We start from the raw sequence: 13,800 nt of genomic DNA on the forward strand, positions 1-13,800 counted from the left end.
CTTGTCTTTATATAATAACAAATAAAATGAGAAAGGATGTATTCGAGTATATATTATTTTAATTTCTTTTACCTAATTTTCAACATGTGGTTATACAACTGCCATCTTATTAATAGTATAATATTGTAATGTTTTTTTATTAATTTAATTATATAATGGAGAATTATATTTTATACTTTAGGAAACATTTGAACCTCTTTGACATTTGTTTATTTTTGAAATTTGTTAATGGTTATTTCTTTTGTATAAGTTACACTTATGTTGTAATATTCGTATTTACCATTTAGTATTTAAAAATAAGGATATACTGCTTAGCGTTTAAGGTTTTGCTTTATTTATTTGTAATATTGAAAATGAATATAAAATTATAATGTAAGTAATTAATTTCCATTTCTATGCGTAATATATAATATGTCAAAATATATATAATTATAGTTACCTACACTTGCATTCAATAATATACACTTTAATTTTGTGCACCTCTAAATCATACATTCCATAGAATATATTTAAGTGATGATGTGAATAAAAATTATGATATATATTTTGATCAAAATTGAACAATTTACGTCTACCAAAACATTAAAAATATGTTGATAAATTCATGAGTATATAAATAATAATTACACCATAATTGGTTTAATATTATTTATGCCATAGACACAAGATTTATATAAGTATATTATTATTTCATATTATGTGTAACTTATTTTTGTTTTCATATATAAATTTTACTAACATTATTTAATGCTTCATAAAAATGGGTGCCACAAGAACTAAAGAAAATTTTTAAAAGCTGTAAGATAATACTTTTCCATATTTTTCAAAATTATAAGTCAGAATATAATGGTTTTCCTGTTGTTAGTAATAACCATAAAACACTTCATATTTGTAAATATATTTATAACTTTTATAACTTATTTTAAATTTCAATGCATTGTCTCTCATTGTTTTTTATAATTATGTTATAATTTTTGATATATTATTATATTGTGCATCCATTATATTTTAATTATTTCAAAAAACAACTTAATCAAAAGTTTATATATTCAAAGTATTTTTTTTCAGTGCTTGATTTATTCACGTCTTTTGAAATTTAGTCATTAGTAAATTAAACAAAATTAAATTATTATTATTATAAACATTTACTGCTTGCATATTGAGCATAAATACATTATTTATATTTTAACACATATTCTCATTCAAATTTATTCCATAGTTTTACTATTTGTTGTTCTATTTTAACCTTAATCTAAATCATCTAAAATTACTAGCAGGAAGATGACAATTTTTTACGGATGTTACAAATATTTATTTTAAGAAAAAAAAAAAAATTGCGTTCAAATACACAACAAAAATATTGCTAGATATAGTTTTTGTGTTTAAATAATATGTGTTTAACACAAAATATTTGATACAAGTTTTCATATAAATTGAAATATGCATTTACACATTACGAAAAAAATGCTTCAGTATAAAATATGAGAATATCATTGCACTGTTAAAATTAAAAAAAAATAATAAAATGTTCTATTATGCACTGATGTTTTCTGGTTAAAATATTGTTGTAGATATCTGGATATGAATTTTTTATAACTATATGTTATTAAATATATTATGCTAAATTTTCTGTAATAAATTTGCACAAAAATATAATTACATATTATTAATGTAAAACAATTAGTTCATATTTTATGTAATGCTTAGCTAAAATACAATTTGTCAATTTTTTAATATCTTTATGTTCATTATTTTTAATACACAACAGAGTTTTACACAAGTTTAATACAATCATTTGTTATATCCTAAGTTTTTAGTGGATTGTGCAATTTTTTTTTTTTTTTTGGTTATTTCTTGCTTTTTTCTAAAATGTGTATCTATGGATGCATACTGGAAAGTAAATTTTATATCATCATAATTTATTTATATTATATTATTAAGGAAAAAATAATATTACATTATATCAAAATATTTTAATTCACTTTTATAAGAAGAGTCCATAAAAATACAGTTGTCAATAGTTGTAAATATATTGGAAGATGTGTGACATTATATCACTTCGTTCTCTTTATTAGGCCCACTTATTATAATGATGCTTCCAATTATATTTATATCATGTTTATTCTTAGTTACATTAGAACCTTTTGTGCTTCTACTATAATATTTCGGGTGGACAAGAATTATTAGATTTACATAAAATTTTATTGTATGTTTGATTGTATGTATTAAAAAGCATTCTAGTAGGTAAACATTATTCATTAGATGCATCCTCCACACCGAATAAAATCTTAGAAGATGAAAGAAATAAATCATAATATTCAATTAGTTAACCATGATAATGCCCTGTAAGGAGGTTTCTGGTTTGCCGTGCGTGCATTCGAAATATATTGTGAATTCTTGCTTTAGATATATATCATGACGGAATTCATCACGTTGCCTATTGTTTCCTTTGTTATCCTTTTCAGTATTACAAATAACATTTTGAAAAACTATTCAGTTTCATAGTAATAAACTTCTTCATTTTCTGTAAAAAAGATAAATTAAATATATCTACTAGGATTTGTTACAAAATCTCCAAAAAATTTGTAGTTCAATTAAAAGTAAAGTGCCTATCACTTTCAGTTGAATATAAATCTTGTACATTCTAAGTATTACCAAGAATCTGCTTATAATGAAGGACATTACAATCAGCACATCGAGAAGTTTTACACATGTCACCATTTTCATCATAAAAATAAGTCCCCTTATCGCATTCTTCAGGGATTTCATATATATTTTCATCTTTGTCCAAAGTATTGCATTGAAAATGGATCTTATTTCTAGATGTAAATAGGGTAAGATATTGAAAAACGAAGAATATATCGCTAAATAATATATCTAGAGGAGATATAAAACTATAACTTAATCCTCTAGGAGTTACATATCCAAAACCTGTAGTAGAATCTCCGACAAATTCAGGAGTTGCATCAGATTCAGTTAAGCTAATAGAGCCTTCTTAATAAAGAATTCTTTCTAAAAAACCAACATACCAATGATTTACAGAAACATAAGTTTTTTCAGAACGATATTCATCATCACACATTTCTGTAACATATACAATATCATCATGGTTTTGCATATAAGATAGATGACTATCTTTAGGTTTACTAGGAAATAAAGTGTTTTGAGCAAGTTTTTTTTAAAAAGTACCTTTTTAAGAATTCATTATGAAACATTTTTCCCCTCAAGGATGTATTATTGAGAAGGCATATTTAAACAACTTATTAACCTATTAATTTCTGTGTTAAATGCATCAAGTATGTATTTTGGGTTCGTCTGTATTTATTTAGTTTTTACAAAAATTTGACTATCTTTTAGTTGTATCTCAATACCAAAAGTTTTAACAGAGTTTACATAAAACACAACATTCTGCATTACGTGAGTAATTGGGTGTTTTTCTCCTGATAAATTATCGTCATCCTTGTTTGGGGCATTTTTCATTTTTATTCCATTAAATAAAAAATTTTGTAAAACACATTATGCATATAAGAAAACGAATATATATAGGAATAAAATATTTTAGTATCATAATAGTAAATTATAATATTTAGGTAAGTAAAAATTATAATAAGACACCATACAAATACATTTGTGTTAACATATCATTACATTATTAGGAAAATGGAAATATTTATTTATTCAGCAAATACTATTATCATATGTGAATATTTTTTAAGAATATCTATGTAATATTTGTGATCATAAATGTGTATTTATGAAATATGTAACATATTTATGAAATTAACTAATTTATTATAGGTGGATTTATATTCCAATATGAAGTCCATATTAGGGGATTAACATATATTTAAGAATGGAAAATTTATATACATTACACAAAAACAAATAAAATAATATATACAGAAAATTATCACTTTAGTGGTACTAACAGATAAAACATTATATACTTGGTAAATTTCTTTTTATGTATATACATGGATTTACATTCTTGTTTTAATAATAAAATAACATATATTCTTGTCACTACATAGATATGAGTTTATAGCTTCTTCATTTCTCGTTTATTTTGTAACACATTCTTTAAAAATAATGCTATTAATAAAGCGTATTGTAGTTATATTTTGCAGCAGAATTTTTTTTTTAATGCTTAGATATATGTGTCATTGTTGTGCTTATATATTTTAAATTATATAACATAGAACATAAAGAGGATGAATAAATTGTATATGAGTTGTAAGTACATTTATCTTTTTACTTTTAATGTATTTTGTATTTAAAGTGAATATTTAATAAGAAAAACAAGTTACAATTTATGAAACATGAAAATTACATATTTTCATTAACTATGCATGTAAAGGATTCGTTGAACTTCTTAGAAATATGCTGACAATTAAGTATATGATTACTTATTACATGTAAGGAAAATTTTCTCCTCTCTGCATCAATAATTATATTTATGGTATAACTGAAATTATTAAAAGTAGGTAAATTGAAATAAAAATTCAATGTAAATTTAAATAAATATTTGAATTCATAAAAGTTATAGAAATTACTACTATATATACACGGAAATATTTTATGCATCAATACTAAAAAATACATACAAAATATACATAACTCATAGAGAATATGAATAGTATATAATATATAGAGTATAGGAATGCACAAAATATTTAACATTTTATTATTATATTATTTTAACAATTGGGTTGAAACACTGACATAAGTTTAAATGGATTAAATTTTTTAAAAATTTATTTCACTGTAATTAAGATTATATCATTCCATTGTTTGAAATAATAATTTTTTAATATTGCAGTCTTAGAAAAATAATATATGTATAATTACTATTTTATATCTGCGCAGATATATATGTAAAAATAGTAAAAATTTTACATAATAATGTTTTATAATATTTTCACAAAAATTTAATATTTCACGATATAGTAATAATCCTATTAATTGTAAAATATATATATAATTTTTATTCATAACTAGCTTCATAATTCGGGGATTTTTTATTTATTATAAATATAATGCTTTAAGAAACATTTTTTATATATTATTGCAACCCTTACGATTGTTATTAGTTTAGAAGAAAATTCACAATGATTCAGTGAAATTCACTATGATCTGAATGGTATCATGCATATATTAAATAACAAGTATATATAATAACATTCTCTTATGAAGAATATATATGTAAAACATAATACTTAATATGTATATACAAGTTTTAGATTATATTTAGTGTAATCTCCAAAATCAAGAAGCAAAATGTTAATAAAACATGATTATAACTATATATATTTTCATTAATATATGTTAAAAAAAACATATATTATTATAAAGGTTTGATACCAGGACAAAATAAAAATATTTTGTATTACACATATATACTAGATATTATTATTAGGTTCTATACATTTCGAAAGGTTATATTTATGTTTATTTTAGATATAATAAAATTATTGGTTGAAATTTTGATGAAATATCCATTAAGTATGCTAAGATAAACGGATGCATATTTTGCTATAACATTTATTTATATTTACACTATATTTACCTAAGAAAATTTTAAAATAATTCTTATCATGATAATTCATTTTCTATTTGTGTTTATAAACGATGCTTCAATAAATAAATATGTCAAAAATATAAAAAGTATTACTGTTTTCTTGTAATATTATATTTAATATATTATTATTATTGGTATCATAATTATTTTAATTTATTCTTTTTTTTCATATAATTAAATCCTTCCTAAGTATATTACATTGTTGTTGATATTTCAGTTCAATTAAAAATAGTGTAACACTGTGTTCATATATATGCATATTTTGTCATATGGTTGAAAAAAAGATATTTCCTCATAAAATTTCATTCATTTTTTTATCCTCATAATATGAATAAAATATTTAATAAGTTTGTTAATTACTATATAATTTATATTTCTAAGTGATGTAGCAATAAATAGTGGGCTAAATTTTTTTCATAAAAGAATCATGGTTATATGACACTAAAAATTGAAAGCATATATTATATTAACGAGAATCCTTATTATACACCTAATTATTAATGAAAAATAACAAATTAATCATTTTGTAGTATAAAAATACATTTTGTGCGAAAAATTATGTCTTATATTTCTTATCATGATGTGTAAAAAATGATTATAATGTTTAATATCGAGTTATCTGTGTAACTAAAAAAAAATATAATTTATTTTTCTGTTGTCATTAAAAAGGACATATATGAGGAATATACTTTAATGAAAATTTTTACTATTTCATAAGCAATTGTATATTTTTAACATGTTATAAAAATACACATTACGAGAATTTTATTAAGCATATAAACATAAGTACAAAGAGTGTCATAACATATATTGTAAAAAAATATTAATTATATTATAAGCATAATAAAAATATAATAATTAAAATAAATTAATTAATACGGCATAGAAAACTGGAATGCGTGTGTATTCTTTGTTTTCGTTAAACAATAATTTTATGTGAAAAAATATTTATCTAATTACATGCATATTTTATCTCATTATTATAATATTAAAATCAATAAAATATAAATAATACATTTAAATATATATTTTATCGCAAAAGAAGAGGGAAATAAGAATTAATAGTAAATGAAAAAGTATAATATTTTTATATAAAAAAAATATATAAGAAGATTACCTGATCACAAATTTTTATATGACATAAAAATAAATACTAACTATTAATATTATAAAAATATTTAAACTATCTTGTTATATAAATGTATTTTCCTTATACATTATGAAATATTATGCTTATATGGATTGTAATTATGCATATAATATATTAGTAGAATAAAGCGTGTATTTGTTAAATACAGCTACATAAATTAAATGTTACTAGGAAAAAAAAATATATATATTTTTTATTACATTTTATATATATTAATAAATATTATAATTATAATTATGATGATATTGCATAATTAGATAAATATATATTTATTTTAAATATATAACATTAAATGAATGAATAATAATATATAAAAAGAACACACATATAATATTTAAAGTCAATAAACATAATTATAATGCATATACACCTAACCCTAAAAAAACTCACAGCCTCAAAACATGAATCATAAAATATTAATAACTAATTTTTTATAATAAAGTAGTAAAAAAATTAAATTACACATATATTCAAATTAATATAATATATAATTGTTAAATAATTTTTTTTTTATTAAATGTATTAACAATATTATATATTTCTTTATGTATTAGTATTCTTTTATTATTATTGTTATTTAGCATGTATTATAACTATTCTAGATACTAATTAATTTTTTTTATTTTTTTGAATTAATTTGGAATAATTAATATAATATTTTTGTATCATAAATTTTTATTAATACCTTTTATATTATTTGAGAATCAACGATTATGGACATTGGATAAATTTTTATATAAATAATATAATTATAAAAATTCACATGTTATATATATTTAATTCTATATACATAAATTTTTAAAGTTAAATAATTATATATTAATATATTTTATCATCTCGTTTAGTTTAAGTTCTATAAAAACTATACTTAGCTGAGATGTGCACTCAAATGTAGGCGTATTTATTTATGATACATATAATATGATTATATTTTTATATATTTTTTACCATATTTATTATAGAACATTGCTTAAATTATATATTATTCAGATAATTTTGTTATTTAGTTTTCATCTTAGTATAGTTTTGTGCCCTTTATAGCGTTATGTCATGAAATGATAAGTAAATACAAAAATTATGAAAATAGTGTAGGCGCGTGAGAAGAAATATTAGACCCTCTAAGAAAAAAAGTTTATTAAATAATTTAAAAGATTATTCCTTGAAAACGAAATAAAAGTGCACCAAAGTTATGATATATTTTTCTGAAATACAAAGCATAGAAAATAACACTTTAAGTGAAGCTAGTTGTAAGCACATTTATTATTGGTTATCTAATAATTTTAAAGAAGTAAAAAGTATTCAACATATTACAAATAATTACAAAGCCATTCTTGATATATATAACAAGACATTAAAGCTTTTATGGTTAACCAGAAATGCAATAAATATAATGATGCATTTACTGTGGCAGATTTGTCAATACTTTGTACATGACATGTATGCAGAATATAATAAAGTAGAAATTTTTTAATAAGACCATAATAATATTAATAATTCTTATAGTATAGTAGAATAATTAATGAATTTATATAAAAATTTAATGGAAAAAAAATATATTGAAAATAGTGGATCTAAAGAATTACAATCGTATGAAACTGCTGTCGAACATGTATCACTCCCTTGCAAAAAAAATATTGGAGCTACCATTAAAGTTACAATTATTTTAACGTTCTTATTATTCATTTTTTTATTTGTTTTGTATAAGGTTTATTATATTTCTACATATATATATATTAAATAGAAACATATAAATTCATTCAAAAAAATATATTACACATATAAAGAAATTGTGTTTTATTAAATAAAATGTGTTTATTACGAATTAGTTTACAAAATTTCGTTCTTTTTTGCGCAAAGCAATATTGATGAAAAGAAAATTTTCGGAATAATGTAGATCAAGCAAGAAACACGTTCCATGTGTATGAAGACTTAGACAAAATATTCACAAATAGTACACATAATATATTATACTGAGTAATTATATAATTAAATATAATATATGAAACATATTTTTTTCTTTAAAAAAATGTTAATGCTTCTATGAACATTATTCATAAGATATTTACTTTAAAAAGTCAATATGTAGTCGAATAAATTTTCCTAAAGTGAAAAACATTGATAAATTTTTAAATTGAAGAGATAATATTTTAAATAAAACGATATACAATTTTAATTATATAAATCAGTATTAGTATAAGAATTAAAAAAAAAATGCTATAAAGGAATTTCTTCTTATTCTTGTTTCTTATAAATTTTATATTAAATTGTTAATACTATGCTTGTAAGATAAAAAGTATATTATATATATATTAAAAAATATATAGATTAAAATAGTAATTAATATATAAATGACTACATACCTATTAATTCAATGTATCTATATTATGTCCACACATATCATATTATTTTACAATATTATATTTTAATGAATTATATTTCTAACTACGAAATACTTCCTTTAAGATTTAACATGGAATTGTACTTCTTTTGATGTTAAAGTAGTATATGTATTAGTGAGCATATTATACATGCACTTCCATAAAATCATTACATTAATATTTGAAATATTACTATTACATGATTCTTTTTAGAGCAAAAACATAAAATAAGAAAGAAATTTTGTTCTTATTACTTTATTTTTGGTTTATTTAGTAATTAAATATTTTATAATTTATATAATTCTGAATGAGTTTTCTCTATTTGTAAGAAGGTATCCAATAAAAATAAAATATGATGTGTATACGTGTTATTAAATTTTAATAAAATACATATTTATATTATATATATATAAGGATGACTTAAATTTTCATGGATCATTGTGTCTTTTTAATTTTTTTTATGTGATTATTACAAACGTAATATGAAAAAAGCAGTAAAAATACATAGAATTATATATATCAACCCAGAATTCATATTGTTTTATATAATAAATGTGGAAAATATATAACACCATGCTTATTTCTAATAAATATACGGTTTAAATATCAATTAATATAACGAATAGTAAATAAAAATACATTGCATTTTGCAGAGGGAAATTATTTCCAAAAAAAAAGATATTTTATTAAAATAAAATATAAGATTAATTTTATATTTCACTAGATGACTACTGTTTCATATATAACACATTTAATTATGTCATCCTAATGTATTCATAATATCGTAATACAAGCCTTTAATAGTAGACACTTTACATTTTAATCAGAAATTATTAACTATATATATTAAAAAATATGCATATAAATAATATACATTTTTTTTTTTTTTGTATATAAAAGGAAAAATGTTAACGTATATTTTATTAAAATACACATTCATTTTCTATGTCATAGATACAATAAAAATTTCTATTTGTAATAAAATAAATAAAATTAATAGAATGAAAAAATAATAAAATGTATTTACATGAAAATATATATATAAACTGAATTACGGGAAACAATACTATTTACTATTTTAATATTATTAACAGACGTGTCAATAATAATTTTTTATGGAATCTTGTATAAATATATATATACATGTATGCATGTATAAAAAATCATATATGTAATGGTATTTATTTGACTAAAAACAAAATATGAACTATATAAAAAAAACATAGTTATAAAATGTGATCAAAAAATATATATATCATGAAAAAAAATGTTTTAAATATATAACAGTTAATGAAGGTTGAACGCAGCTTATAGGTACTAAATAGTTAAGAATATTTTGTTATTATAAATGAGGAAGATAATAAAATATTTTTAATACTGTTAATTCATAATAATATTATTTAAGTAGTTAACTACAGTACACAATAAAATTATTTCTTCTTATTATATATTATGCTATATATAACTTTATTACTTATTCTAATTATCCTACTAGTATATATAAATGAATTATCATTACTCTAAATAAGAAAAACAATTATATATTATGTACTAGGTAGAAAAAAAAAAAATTTTAAATCTAATACATTTTTAGAATAAACTCTAATAAGATTTTATATAAATTATGCTACGAATAAAACACATTCATATAATTATTTAGATATTGGTGGAATATATTTAATTATACATAGACTGTATTTTGCTAAATATCATTTCAACAATACATGGGAAATTTTATACATAAGAGTCAATGTACAGTAAGAAAGTATATTAACATGTAAATTGAAATTCTTAATGTTGTTTTATTTATTATATTACGGTTATATGTTTATATAATAATAAGAATATATTTGCTAAATATGTGTTTTCTGATAATAAAATTAATCGTACACTATTTTTCCTATAACATAAATTATAAACACAGCATAATAACCTAATACGTTTGTGTATTACTTAATTAATAATTTATATGCATAATGAATAATATAAAAGAATATAATGAAAAATTATAAAAATTATATACTTATTATGAATAATCATAAATAAATTAAAAATAATTTCAATGTTTACATATTGATAATGCTTTTATTGGTATTCATACACTGTGAATTATATATGGATAGATATTATATATTTAACTACAATAATTATAGCGTTTATTTCATAGTTATATAAGACTCATTTGTTAGCATTGCAAGTTTTATGAAATTTAATAATCCATTAATATTAGATATATGAAGAACATATAAATATATTTGGTATAATATATATTCATATACAATAAACTAAAAAACTAATAAATTAAAATACATATTTTATTATATATAAGGATTTTTTTATAAAAATATATAATTTTTTTCCTTTCATCTTTTATCATCCTTATGTGTGTTACTCATATATGCATTAAAACATATTATTACTATTTATAATAGTATAAATATTTTTATAAAGCGTTTTATATTCTTGAACATGACTAATTCATATGAACACAAATATAATTATTTTATTTATTTGTTTTTATATATATTAAATATATATATAGTTAAACATATAATGACAAATCTTTAAAAGAAAAATATATTCTGTTAATTATAACTGTAATATACGAATTACGCGAATATTATATAAACTATTATTGAAAAAAATGATATCTGAGTTAATATTCCATGAATTGATTAATGATAATACAATATGTTCTTTCTTTCATTATTATATTATATAATTTTATATAACTTATTCGCTTTTTCACCATGATCTAATATCAGAATTCATTATTCATATAATTAATAAAGCTATATATAATTTATTAACTTTTAATTTTCAATGAATAAGAAAAAAATGTATAATATTCTAGCATAAGTAACATCAGTTCTTAACTCATTATTAAAAAATATATATATATTTTGTAATCAATACATATCATATAAATATAATTCCTAAAGCGTCTCATACATTATTCTAATTTTAATGCTGGTTATATATTATATATATCCACTAAAATATTAGTATATGAATACCATAATACGTGATATATAAATTTTGTGCAAAATTTTTTATAAATATAAATTTATTTCAATATATTTAGTTTACAAAATTTTATTAGAGGCCTTACACAATGACAGGACCGGTATAATTATTTATTAATACTACATATTTATATTATGACATGTGTATATTCTGACATAATGTATATATTTAATTGTTTAAATATGTTTTAAAATTTATAATCTGTTGTTTTAAAATAAGGACCAATTAAAGGAGCAATATTTTAAGAAGTTTGATAAAGGTAATTCTAATAACAAAGGCGATGTTCGAGAAGTGTTGTTACATTTTAAACCTCCTAATCAAGAGTTAACAAACTTGGGAAAGATTCTTGCACAAAATTTCATGGAAACATATTTTGAGTGTAATATTAGAGAAAATGGAACAGCCTTCACATATTTAAATGATTGGGTAAACATGAAAAAGGATATTTATACATATAGTGGAAGAGATTGCTCTAAAAATGAATTATGGAATAAATTTATGGAAGATTTATGGAAAAAGTTAATACAATCACGAGAAAATTGTACATACTGTGCTAGATCAACTACAAATTATATATGTAGTGATAATTCTGGATCTTATAAATCTGATAAATATGCATATACGAATTTTTCAAAATCGCCTGGAAGTAGAATATTTTTCCCCATTTTTGGAACATTTTCCATTATATTTTGTTTTATATATAAAGTAAAGCATATATCTTATAAATTAACATTCAGTGATAATATTCCTAATTAATTTACATTATAAATTATGGAGTGTATATATATATTAAATTGTTATAAAATTTTTTTTTTAATACCTCAGTTTACTACTTTTGGTACATGGTTTAATGGTGAGGTAAAAAAATTCTGGAAATTAAAGAAATATAACTATAAAGAAAATATTGACAAATTATTACGAAGTAAAGAAAATTATATAGATTATACAGATAACAGAATGAATAGATTATTTAACAGTTATATAGAAAAATAAACATTAAATATAAATAAAATCACAAATTGTTATATTTAATAATTTATCTATGGGAAAATATTTATAATATTGAATAAATAAATTATAGAGTTAAGTGTTATTCTCTAAAATTATTTATTGTACATTTTAATTTATATTTTTTTAAGAGTAAATGAAAATTAATATGTATAAAATTTATATTTTATTTCATTATTTAAATGATCATAAAAGCACATTACCTCATTCAATATGTATTTAGAATAAATGGAAAAGATTAAGTAAAGTATTTCAAGGATAAATATTCTTTATATATAAACGTTATCGTCATAATCCTAATATAAAAATAATTGGAAATTATTTATTAAAATGACATTACAAAATATCTAAAAATATTACCAGTTTCATGATTCACGTGGTAGGAGTAATATTTATTATTTGTACTTAGAGATCAAGTTTTGGGATTGTGAATTTTTTATATTATGATTATTATTAATTTTTCTTATATATATATATATATATATTGTGCAAATTATTATTGTAAATTATGGTTATATTTTTTTTATTTTATTGAAATATATAATTATTATTGTATGTTTCTTCCATATATAGTTATAAAGGAGGTATACTTATACTTATTTCCTAATAGATAATATATTACAATAAACATTACAATATTTTGATTTATTCTTTGTATA

The 13,800-nt window shown here is 19.7% G+C and overlaps 1 protein-coding gene across 1 annotated transcript; it reads left to right on the forward strand.

Annotated features, from left to right (window-relative positions):
- Window positions 1-12,221: 12,221 nt before the first annotated feature.
- On the forward strand, window positions 12,222-13,126 carry PGO_000490 (variable surface protein; the record flags this gene model as incomplete). Its single annotated transcript, XM_028690779.1, has 3 exons — window positions 12,222-12,233; window positions 12,353-12,838; window positions 12,959-13,126. 3 exons carry the CDS (start codon window positions 12,222-12,224, stop codon window positions 13,124-13,126), a joined length of 666 nt encoding a protein of 221 aa, XP_028546580.1.
- Window positions 13,127-13,800: the final 674 nt, after the last annotated feature.

This window comes from Plasmodium gonderi, assembly GCF_002157705.1.
Source record: "Plasmodium gonderi DNA, contig: Pgo-contig_45, whole genome shotgun sequence".
NCBI classification, from domain to species: Eukaryota; Apicomplexa; class Aconoidasida; order Haemosporida; family Plasmodiidae; genus Plasmodium; species Plasmodium gonderi.